A 12,884-nucleotide genomic window follows, 5' to 3' on the forward strand; every position below is an offset into this window, starting at 1 on the left:
CTAGAAATCTTCTTTTTCTTAAATCTTACAACCTAGGCACCATATACTAAGGAAAAAACAACAGCATACACCAAGAGGATCTGCGTTGTTACTGGAAATCAGTATTCAACAACCGTAATGAGTTTTACAAAGTCATGATTGCAGAGGAAGAAGTCCACAGGGGAAAAAGCTAATGAATTTAAAAGCTAGAAAGAGCTGCATTTACAGCTTCATTTAGAAAGTGGTCAGTCTCTTTTGAATGTATGGGTCATTACCTGGAGAGGGTGGCAAATGTGTCTCAAATGTTATATATTTTTCCCTATTTCCCCCCCTAATCTAGTCATATCAAATTACCCTGATTGCATTACACTTTACCTCTACTAATACAACCCTCCACTGCTGACTGAGGAGCTTTGCAACTGACACACACCCCCACGTGTGCAGTACCAACTGCCTCTTTTCACGTGCATGAGGCGAGTTCAGATGCGGATTAGCCTTGTGCATGGAGAGACACACCCTGATCAGCATTGTTCCTCAACTCTGCACAGGCGCCATCAATCAGCCAGCAGAGGTCATAATAGCAGCAGTTATAAGGAATCTGGTCTGGCTTTTCCCACCCTGTGAACAACAGCCATCGCTGTTCATGTGGCTGTCCAGCCCAGCCGGATGGCAGAGCTAAGATTTGATTTGATGTATTCAAAATCCCAGCTCTGGTGCACTAGCGTTTTTTTACCGCTGCGCCACCTGAGCGGCCTCAAATGTTATATTCAACAATTTCTTTATTGAAAGCTGGAGCTTCAAGATGTGTTAATAAATTAATGCAATATTTAAATAAACTGCTTGAGCCATTCGTTCCAACTGTTTCAGGCACCACCAAAGTCAGTCCTGCAAGATGTTGAATGCCAGCCTGTCCAGATAAAGTAAATGTAAAAGAAGTTAATGTAAATGTAAACCTTGAAGTAAATGTAAAATAATCTAGACATTCTAGCAGTTTAGTGTCCTTCAAATTTAGTGAATAAATATGTAAATACCCAAGGGTTTTAAGTCTCTTTTTGGCAAACCCCCTACAAGAAAATTGTCTTCCATCTCTGAAAGCTGCTGATACAAAGAAAGTTTGGATTCCAAGTATTGAGAGGATGTTCTGTACAGAGGCTTTGCAATTCATAATTCATGCTGTCCAAGTTTTTTGCCTGGCTTGCACTCATAAAACATGAATGTATGGAGTTTTTATAGTAGTTACAATATTTCTGCACCAAAATATATAAAATATATATATAAAAAAAAATATGCAAAAGCATGTGCACACCTGACTATGAGCTTTTGGACATTCTATTCTAAAATATGAACATTAACATAGTCCACTGTGACTTTGTGGCTTTTTTGCTTGTGGGATTTGGGCCCATTCAGTCAAAAAAGCATTTGTAAGGTCAGGCACTGATTTTAATTTTTAACGGGTGGCACACCACATAATATTATTGTTTTTGCAATTATTAAATTACTAAATTATTGTTATTTCATGTGGCATAGTGATAAATTACAGTAGCCCACAACTGGGATCCAGGGTTTGAGTCCCCTAAAGTGCTATTTGCCAGTCAGGCATCTACATACAGATATAACTGGCTATGTCTGGGGATGAATTTGCATCATGTCCTGTGTTACTGCATTGTGCCCAGTTATTCCAGGGAAACTAGACCCAGTGCAACTCTGACCAGAATAAAATGGTGGTAAAACCTGAAAATAAATCAATATAATATTATTATCAATTATCAATCAATATTATTATTATCTGTATATTACCACTATTATACTCATACATACCTATGTCTGATATACTGTATTTTATATCTGATATACAGTACATAGTCTATAATACTGTTTTGCTTTTGCATACCATATGCTGTATATAAATGCATGTTGCACATTCATTTCACCCTATTTACTTAATTACTTTATTTGTATTTGTATTAGTTTCTCTTCTTTTGCTTGTTAAATTACTGGAGACCAATAATTTCCCTTGGAATAAATAAAGTATCTATCTATCTATCTATCTATCTATCTATCTATCTATCTATCTATCTATCTATCTATCTATCTATCTATCTATCTATCTATCTATCTATCTATCTATCTATCTATCTATCAGCAGTTTAAAGGTACTGCTAAGTGTTTCTAAGGAGAAATAGCTGAGATGTTTGAAGACTGGAAAGATGATTTGAAAAATAAAATCATCTGCCCAATATGTCTAAATGTGTTTGTGCATCCAGTGGATTTTCTGCTGTTGATGCTTAACCCAAGTGTGAGCTGAGTTGCCCAATCCAGAGATGCAAGTTACTGATAAAAGCATATTCCTATAACATAGCATGTATACCTAAAACACTTTCCAGTGGAAGATTCTGTAGTCTGATGTAAGTAAAATGCTCATAATGCTCAGAGTGAATTCAAAATTGTATATTTTTTTCTATTATTAATGCATTTTCTCCCATTTTTCTCCCAATTTAGCGTAGTCAATTTGTCTTTCGCTCCTGGGGGATCCCTGATTGCAGTCAAGGTGGGTATATTGCTGCTCACGCCTCCTCCGACCCGCTCGCAGCCCTTAGCGGAACCCTTTTTCATCCATGCATTCTGCACAGATGCCTCTCTATCTGCTAATCAGGGTCTTTACACAGCGTTTGAAGACCCCACCCACATAGTCCAGTCATCCCGCCATAGCAGAAATGTCTGCTGCAGGCACTGCCAATTATGCCCGGTGGCAATGCCATGTGGCATCAATTTAACATGGCATGTGAAACAGATGACACAATTCCCACCTTAAAATATAGTTGTGATAGCATCATATTATGAGAATGTTGTTTACTCAGTAATGGATTGGATGTTCAATAAGGTCATAGTCAAGTGTTCAATAATTTGCCTTTCTGATTTAAGGTCAGCTGATAAAGGAGTGAGGATGAAGATCCAGAGCTAAGCAAGATTTGCTTCTTAACCTGGGATTGTTTTACATCCAGTGTCCTGCATCAGAGCCGTTTTAGTGGTGATGCTTAATGTTGTTTGTTCCTTAAATTATGGATGCACCTGATAAAATTGAGAGTGACTGAAGATGTCTATAAATACAGTGGGGCCAAAAAGTATTTAGTCAGCCACTGATTGTGCAGGTTCTCCTACTTAGAAAGATGAGAGAGGTCTATAATTTTCATCACAGGTACACTTCAACTATGAGAGACAAAATGAGAAAAAAAAATCCAGGATATCACATTGTAGGATTTTTAAAGAATTTATTTGTAAATTATGGTGGAAAATAAGTATTTGGTCACCCACAAACAAGCAAGATTTCTGGCTCTCACAGACCTGTAACTTCTTCTTTAAGAAGCTCTTCTGTCCTCCACTCGTTACCTGTATTAATGGCACCTGTTTGACCTCGTTATCTGTATAAAAGACACCTGTCCACAGCCTCAAACAGTCAGACTCCAAACTCAACCATGGCCAAGACCAAAGAGCTGTCGAAGGACACCAGGAAGAAAATTGTAGACCTGCACCAGGCTGGGAAGAGTGAATCTACAATAGGCAAGCAGGTTGGTGTGAATAAATCAACTGTGGGAGCAATTGTAAGAAAATACAAGACCATTGATAATCTCCCTCGATCTGGGGCCCCACGCAAGATCTCATCCCGTGGGGTCAAAATGATCATGAGAACGGTGAGCAAAAATCCCAGAACTACACGGAGGGACCTGATGAATGACCTGCAGAGAGCTGGGACCAAAGTAACAAAGGCTACCATCAGTAACACACTACGCAGAGAGGGACTCAAATCCTGCAGTGCCAGGCGTGTCCCCCTGCTTAAGCCAGTACATGTCCAGGCCCGTCTGAAGTTTGCCAGAGGGCATATGGATGATCCAGAAGAGGATTGGGAGAATATCATGTGGTCAGATGAAACCAAAATGGAACTTTTTGGTAAAAACTCAACTCGTCGTGTTTGGAGGAAGAAGAATGCTGAGTTGCATCCCAAGAACACCATACCTACTGTGAAGCATGGGGGTGGAAACATCATGCTTTGGGGCTGTTTTTCTGCAAAGGGGACAGGACGACTGATCCGTGTTAAGGGAAGAATGAACGGGGCCATGTATCGTGAGATTTTAAGCCAAAACCTCCTTCCATCAGTGAGAGCATTGAAGATGGAACGTGGCTGGGTCTTCCAGCATGACAATGATCCCAAACACACCGCTCGGGCAACGAAGGAGTGGCTCCGTAAAAAGCATTTCAAGGTCCTGGAGTGGCCTAGCCAGTCTCCAGACCTCAACCCCATAGAAAATTTGTGGAGGGAGTTGAAAATCCGTGTTACCCAGCGACAGCCCCAAAACATCACTGCTCTAGAGGAGATCTGCATGGAGGAATGGGCCAAAATACCAGCTACAGTGTGTGCAAACCTGGTGAAGACTTACAGGAAACGTTTGACCTCTGTCATTGCCAACAAAGGTTATGTTACAAAGTATTGAGTTGAACTTTTGTTATTGACCAAATACTTATTTTCCACCATAATTTACAAATAAATTCTTTAAAAATCCTACAATGTGATTTCCTGGATTTTTTTTTCTCATTTTGTCTCTCATAGTTGAAGTGTACCTATGATGAAAATTACAGACGTCTCTTATCTTTCTAAGTAGGAGAACTTGCACAATCAGTGGCTGACTAAATACTTTTTGGCCCCACTGTAGATGCAGTAGCTCCATGCTGCTACTTACCTTTGCATGTAAAGCACTTAATGTGGAAGTGCTTGTTCTGTACTCGTAACACCTCGCCTTTGCATGGTTCTCCACATTTATAGCACTGGATGGAAGGCTTCTCTGTGTGATGGTGAGCGTCATTACTGTGACTCACTATTAAAAAGATAGAGAAGTCATGTTAGTATGTACAATACTGTCCTGATGAGTCCACTCTAGCATCTTCAAACAGTTGCTGGACTTTTTATTATTAATTAATTTGTGAATTATTTTTCATTTCTAATACATTTACAAGCCAAAACATTATGACCACCAAACTATATACTGTCAAAACAGATTTTAATAGCCAGCGCAGAATCTACAAGACCTTTGAAGCTGTCATGTGGTGTCTGGTATGAGAACTATACCAGCAGGTCCTTCAACCCTGACAGTGCATCCTGGTGACATCTCTTCCCTAGATAAATGCTGTACACATGTTTAACCACCAGAATGGTCACCCATCCACGTAATATAGAAGAAAATGGCATTTGTTAGACCAGGTGACCTTCTTCCATTGCTCCAATGACCACCAGTAGCTCTTCTGTTATTCTGTAGCAAACATTTCAGCCTTTATTATCCTCCAGGGTTCAATTCCCAGGTGAAGCAGTCTGGGTCTTATCTGTGTGGCATTTGCATATTCTTTCTGTGTCTGCATGGGTTTTCTCTGGGTGCTTCGATTTTCTCGAGTAAGTGTGTTTGCCCTGTAATGGACTGGTGACCTGTTCAGGGTGTTTCCTTGTTTTGCCCAGTGAATCGGACCCACTGCGACCATTAATAGTATAACTGGTGGTAAAACAGACAATGAATGGCCGCTCAGGTGGCGCAGTGGTAAAAACACACGCTGGAACCAGAGCTGGGATCTCGAATACATCGTATCAAATCTCAGCTCTGCCTGACGGCTAAGGCTGAGCGGGCAAATGAACAGCGATTGGCCTGTTGTTAAGATATGGGCGGGACTACGCCGGCTGGGGTCTCTCTCTCATGACTGGTGCAATTACGACCTCTGCTGGCTGATTGATGGCGCCTGCACAGAAATGAGAAAAGAGTGCTCTCAGGGTGCGTCTCTCCGTACACAACGCTGAGCTGCACTGCACTCGTCAAAGTGTGGGTGATATATGGCATGCTGCCCATGTGTCGGAGGGGGCGTGGGTTAGCTTCGTTCTCCTCAATCAGAGCAGGGATCAGCATTGGTGGAGAGGAAGCAATCGGACGTGCTAAAAAGGGAGAAAAAGGGGAGAAAATGCGTAAATAAAAAAACAATGACAGACAATGAATGAATGAATCTTCTGGCATCAATGGGTCTTGGCCAGCTTGTTGGGGGTTCATGGTTCTTTTCAGACCACATTTGGTTACTCACCATGACTGATCTAAACAGGCCCAGTTTCCCAGATACATTAACTTTAGGTAAAGTTTTAGAAAGTTCTGGAATAAAAGAATAGTCTTTTTGCCAAGGTCTGGAGCCTATCACCTTGAGCACAGCGAAATCTCAAGCTGTAGTCAATCATTGTCACCAACAAGAAGTTAGGTGGCCATGCCATAATAGAACTTTTTCACGTTATTAAATAAATAATCTATCTAGCGGGATATTCCGCTAGCACACCAGCACCGAGATTCTGAACTCCTTAGTTGGAAACTCCTTGAGTCGGCTGGGCACAATCTGGTGGGCATGATTGGCAGTGCCTGTAGCAGATACAAATTGGCCACCGTATCTGCAGGGGGGATGACCGGACTATGTGTGGGTGGGTGGGTCTTCATACGCTGTGTAAGGACAGTGTGACAGTGTTAAAATACATTTTCCATATTAATTTATGTAAACTTTTAACTCTAACTGTATGTCAGTGACTCATACATATAAATAGCTTCCACTTCCCTTAAAGGCACTTAAGGTTACTTAGGTTGTTTGGATGGCTAATTGGTTTAGCTAAAATGTTTCTACATTTAGAAAGACATTTCACAGAAACTGTTTCTGTTATAGAATTAACTGTAAATATCTCATTTAGGACTGGTTACCTATGCTATTCTATCTTTTAAAAGCAAAGGAAAAAATAAATATCATATTTAAATAATATATTCTATTTTTACACTTCTAGACCACCGTCATGGATGCTAGCCATGATGTAAAAGCATAAAAAATTTATGTGAACTGTTTGCTATTTAAAGCTCAGCACTGGCAGATCAAAGCTTCCTTCAAACAGTCTTCATTTCCTTCACAGGATTAAAATAAACATAAAATGAATAATATTACTAGACATATAAAGATATGACATGTATAAAATATTATTCTTATATATAATATACTGTATATATACACTGATCAGTCATAACATTAAAACCACCTCCTTGTTTCTACACTCACCGTCCATTGGATCAGCTCCACTTACCATATAGAAGCACTTTGTAGTTCTACAATTACTGACTGTAGTCCATCTGTTTCTCTGCATGCTTTGTTAGCCCCCTTTCATGCTGTTCTTCAATGGTCAGGACCCCCACAGGACCACCACAGAGCAGGTATTATTTAGGTGGTGGTTTATTCTCAGCACTGCAGTGACACTGACATGGTGGTGTGTTAGTGTGTGTTGTGCTGGTATTAGTGGAACAAGCACAGCAGCGCTGCTGGAGTTTTTAAATACTGTGTCCACTCACTGTCCACTCTATTAGACACTCCTACCTAGTTGGTCCACCTTGTAGATGTAAAGTCAGAGACGATCACTCATCTATTGCTGCTGTTTGAGTTGCTGCTGTTTTATCAGTGGTCATAGGACGCTGCCCACAGGGCGCTGTTGGCTGGATGTTTTTGGTTGGTGGACTGTTTTCAGTCCAGCAGTGACAGTAAGTTGTTTAGAAACTCCATCGGCATAGCTTTGTCTGATACACTTATACCAGCACAACACACACTAACACACCACTACCATTTCAGTTCCGCTGCAGTGCTGAGAATGATACACCACCCAAATAATACCTGCTCTGTAGTGGTCCTGGGAGAGTCCTGACCATTGAAGAACAGCATGAAAGGGGGCTAACAAAGCATGCAGAGAAACAGATGGACTACAGTCAGTAATTGTAGAACTACAAGGTACTTATATATGGTAAGTGGAGCTGATAAAATGGACAGTGAGTTTAGAAAGAAGGAGGTGGTTTTAATGTTATGGCTGATCGGTGTATACTGGCATAGTTCATCCAAATACATTATAACACTAATATCAGTATTTACATCCACACATACTTCAAAACACTCTTGTCTCATGGCTAATTGGTCCTTTTATTTGTGTGCCTAAGAGTGTTCTGTTCATCACATGGCCTTTGAAGCAAGTTCATAAATATTCATTGGAGGATTTAATCCCAAAGCTCAATGACACACCCTCATACCCCCACCTTGTCTCATGCCATCTCAGCCCAAACAAAGCCTTCGCATGAAGCATAACGAGCATGACCTTATCTTGCTCCACCACACACTGTCTGCAATTTAATGCTTATTCATATGGATATGAAATTGACTCCAAAAAAATACAGCAGAATATGAAACCACTATACGGCCAAAAGTATCTGGACACCTCTTCTTATTAGTAAGTTCATGTGTTTCTGTTTAAGCATGACTGTGCCCATGTATACACAAAGCAAGCTCCTGACATGACATGATTTGACAAGTTCAGTGTAAATTAACCCCATCAATGGTAGGACCTGGAATGTTACTTACAAAACTCAAATGCGGGCAGAATGTGGGTATAAATAAAGCAAATATTGTTCAAGAGTGGATGGGTAGAATCTTGTAGAAACAGACAGGTGGGAGACTTACACCACCATATAGTATAGACTGCTAGTCAGTTCTTAAAGCTTGTAAAGCATTCAACCTATTCTTGGGACATTAAAAGTTATTGGCCAAGGGTTAAAGAGCATGATTAGCTCTGCTCTTTAGGTAAAAGAAGAAAATGCCATCACAATTTTTTCAAGATGCCCAATGGTGTTGCATAATGGAACCTACATTACACATCTGTGAATATATGGAAACATACATTGCACATCTGTGAATATATACTGCACAGGACACTCATAACTGTGTATTATACCATATATTGCATATCTTTATTATATTTATTACCTACATGTATTGTACAGTAATACTTAATAATTTTTTCTAACGTACCTTGAGCTGCTGTAAAACTTGACTGTTTCTTTGGAAATAATAAAGTGATCTAAGTTTTATATGTATCAAATGCATTTGTTTTGAAATAACACAACAGTAAAGTATTTTACTATGAAGGACAACTGGTCTAGCTTCTGAAAGAAGTCTTTCAAAACAGTTCAGCACAGGCATCTAATCAAACTTCATACAATGTTTTAGATTTTAGGGACATAACAGTAAAGTGTCCATTCTCGATGGACTGCAAGTTTGCGGCCAAATAATTATTACTCTAGTCATGCTCCAATTTCCATATACTAGCTTGAGCCTAAATTAATAAACCCTATTAATTAAAACAAAGTTAAGTGAAATGGCCACCACAGGCTATCCAACTTTTGTTCAAAAAACTGTGGGTGGGAGCATGACTTGAAACTTAGAAACTTAAGAGTTCACTGTAGACATCTAGTTAAAGTTGAAATAATGTTTACGCTTCTTAGGGGCACAATTATAAAGTGTTCATCCTTGGAGGATTGCATTTACGCAGTTCCTCCATTTAGGTAATATTCTGTGGAATATGCATTTCTTTGCTGTATTGCATAAAAATACCCCACAAGGATGAGCAGTGGGGTTGTGTTTGGGTTACAACAATGGTAAGCACTAAAAATAGGATTACTGGAGGCACTCAGGTGGTGCAGCAATCTAATACACAAGTCTGAATCTTGACAACCTGCTATGTTAATGAATACAACCAATATAAATGGACATAGGAATATTTTGGAGATTGAACGGTCCAAGAGAGCATAGTCGTCATGCTTCTGTTAGAGTTTATCTCTTTTGAGGGTATAAAGCTGTCTAATGATGTTAAATAAGCAGCAGTTTGAAAATAGGTAAATATTTTACATGTCTAAGAGGAAACTAGGCAAGCCCTTACCTTCCCAGGTTGAGAGCTTTTCTACAACAACAAAACAAAACTCTTCTAAAGAGCAGGAAATGACAATACAGTAAAATGACATAGAATACGTGCTATCATTCCTTTTGTCATTCCTTCTCTATCCATACTGTTATTTCCTCATATCAACATAACAGCTGCAGCATATCACTGACTCATCCTCATCATAAGCCAAAACTATATTAAACTTCATGTTGAACATAAGCCTAACAATCTCTATTTCAAAAGAAGATCAATTATATGCAAAACATTGAAAGATAATGTTCGTTTAAATAGCCGATTCAGATCAAACAGGCCGCCACAGGACAGCTGACAATGAACTGCACCGCTAAGGGTGGGTTTCCATGGTTACGGCTGCGGCCACCCCATGAGTGTGTCCCATTTAAAACCGCAGCACTGCAACACAGCAATGGCAGTCTGTAGAATGAACAGACAAGCCTATAGAACTGACTCACTGACTTATATAACCGAGACTAACCAGCGCATGATCTGTCTCAGGATGACAACAGAAGAGAGTCACGACTGGATGTAAGAAATCTGGAAACGTGTGTAATGCACTGATTTTTAAAAGTAAGGTATAAAAGGTAGAATCAAGTAGAACCAATTAAGACCCCACCACCTGTCAGCAAAGTCCTGCAAAAATGTGAGAGCCTTTACTGTAAAAGGAAACAAATGCAGCATCCAATCATTTCTTGTTATTGGATTGATTAGCTTAAAAAGTAAATACATAAAATAATATATGATAATAGAAACAAAAGCAGGTAAAGATAGTACACAGATGTATATCAGCATATACATCACCTTTCTTCTTGACCATGACCATCAGCAGTGAGACAAAACCAGACTGTTAATCCGTCCTGATGTTGTTCTAGTTGTAGAAGAAAAAGGTCTCGGAGAGAATATTACAAACTATAGAATTAGCAATGATTCACAGACAGTAGGGATAAAAGCAATCCAGCAGTTCGGCACACTGCCTACTCAATATGCTTCTTTATTTGCTCTCCTCCTCTTCTACCTCTCTGTATCCCCCTCCTCCTTTCATCCCTCCCTACCCCTCCCCCCTCTCACCCTCCCTTGTTTTGTCATCCGGCTGTGGGCTCACCCAGCGCTCGCTGCAGTATCGGGGTTGCAGGGGCGGCCATGTGAGAGGAGCAGAATATGCTACACCAGTACACTGTTCTTAAAGTGAACACACATGAGTGCAACGGCCAAGTAGGAAAATGAGGGTACAGATACTATACAGCTGCATAAGTATACTTTTTGTGTGGGTTAGAATCCATAGTCAAACAAGACTGGCATTGACATAGGCTTAGAGCAGCAGTTTTCAACTGTTGTTTGGGACCCCACATGTTTGCAGGTAAGGTAATCATTGCTTATAAAATTCACATTATTGAAAGGCTCAGTTGTTTACAAAGAGGGTTGAGTCCTGTTACAATGCACAGTCCATAATATAAAAAAAATACAGAATCTGATGAAAATGGCAAGGCCGTGTACCTGTGATCTTCAAACCCTCAGACTGTACTGCAAAAAATCAGTGTGAGGTTGTCTGCCTGACATGCACAAGTTCTAGGTGGATAAAAGCATACCAAGTTTAAAGATAAAATATCTCAAGTTTAAATCTTGACAACCTGCTGTGTTAATGAATACAACCAATATACACCAATCAGCCATAACATTAAAACCACCTCCTTGTTTTCTACACTCATTTACTGACTGTAGTCCATCTGTTTCTCTACATACCTTTTTAGCCTGTTTTTAGCCTGTTCCTCAATGGTCAGGACCACCACAGATTAGGTATTATTTAGGTCACTGCAGTGACAATGACATGGTGGTGGTGTGTTAGTGTGCACCTGACTACAATTTATATTTCTAAAGCAAAGGGTTTGATTATTTTTGGGTATAAAAGGAAATACTTGGTTATAAACCTAGACAGTTATTCACACTACAAAAGTAGGTTTGTATTAATGTAAGCAACAGTGCAAGATTTTAGATTTCAATAGCGAACCATGACTCTTTAACCTCGGCCCTCAGCCACCCCACCCTAACCTGTAGAAGTTACCACTGGAAAGATTAGAATACCTACTTTTCAGCAATGTTAATTAATTTTGTATATGAATGGAAATGTAAGTCAATTATTATTTAAACACAGTACATTTTGATAAATTATAGTATTTATATTTAGTTATATAACAAAGCTGTATTTGTATCAATATTGACAGTTTTCATATCAAAGATATTACAATCACATTAATACTGGCCATTTTGCCAGTGCAGTAGTAGTTCATAATGCTTTGTCTTCATTGTAAAACAAAAAGTGTGCTGAAAATTGCACCACCAAAATATATGTATTTTGGTGCAATAAAATACAATAAAAAAAGAAATAGCCGCTCAGGTGGCGCAGCGGTAAAAACACACGCTGTTCACCAGAGCTGAGATCTCGAATACATTGTATCGAATCTCAGCTCTGCCTGCCGGCTGAGGCTGAGCGGCCACATGAACAACGATTGGCCTGTTGTTCAGATAGGGGCGGGATTAAGCCGGATGGGGATTAAGCTGGATCTCAGACTAGTGCGATTACGACCTCTGCTGGCTGGGTTGGTGGCGCCTGCATGGAGATGGGTATGGAGTGCGGTAGAGGGTGTGGCTCTCCGTACACAGCGCTGTACTGCACTGCACTCGTCAAGTGTAGGTGATAAGATGTTCGACTGCTGTGCACGTGTCGGAGGGGGCGTGGAGCAGCCTTGTCCTCCCCAATCAGGGGGCAGGGACCAGCATTAGTGAGAGGATGATTGACAGGCAGAAATTAGATGCGATAAAGTGGGAGAAAAAAAGGGGCGGGGGTAAAAAAAGCTTATCCTAGCTTGTGTCCTAGCTTAAATTGAGACCATATTTATATTCATATGTTGAACCACTAGGAATATAAACAGAAATGTAGATGATAGTTCAGCCTTAAAAATTCAACACAAAAACAGCACAATGCCAAGTTTTGTTTGCACTTCAGAGAATTTGGAGACAACAGGCCAGAGTTCAAACTACATGACAGGCTCAGCAGAGAAAAATCACTTCAGCTGGCACAGTGGGTGGAACC

General features: G+C 40.0%; 1 protein-coding gene across 1 annotated transcript in view; it reads right to left on the reverse strand.

Annotated features, from left to right (window-relative positions):
* ablim1a (actin binding LIM protein 1a) overlaps positions 1-10,713 on the reverse strand; it is a 61,578-nt gene extending 50,865 nt beyond the window's left edge. Inside the window, exons 1-2 of the mRNA XM_062994946.1 lie at positions 10,598-10,713; positions 4,713-4,847 (exon numbers count right to left, since the gene is read on the reverse strand). Of these exons, the coding sequence (XP_062851016.1) occupies positions 4,713-4,847; positions 10,598-10,619 (157 nt within the window). The 5' untranslated portion in view covers positions 10,620-10,713. The remainder of the gene's footprint in view (positions 1-4,712; positions 4,848-10,597) is intronic.
* Between the last annotated feature and the right edge of the window lie 2,171 nt (positions 10,714-12,884).

Source organism: Trichomycterus rosablanca, chromosome 5 (genome assembly GCF_030014385.1).
Source record: "Trichomycterus rosablanca isolate fTriRos1 chromosome 5, fTriRos1.hap1, whole genome shotgun sequence".
Taxonomy (NCBI): domain Eukaryota; kingdom Metazoa; phylum Chordata; class Actinopteri; order Siluriformes; family Trichomycteridae; genus Trichomycterus; species Trichomycterus rosablanca.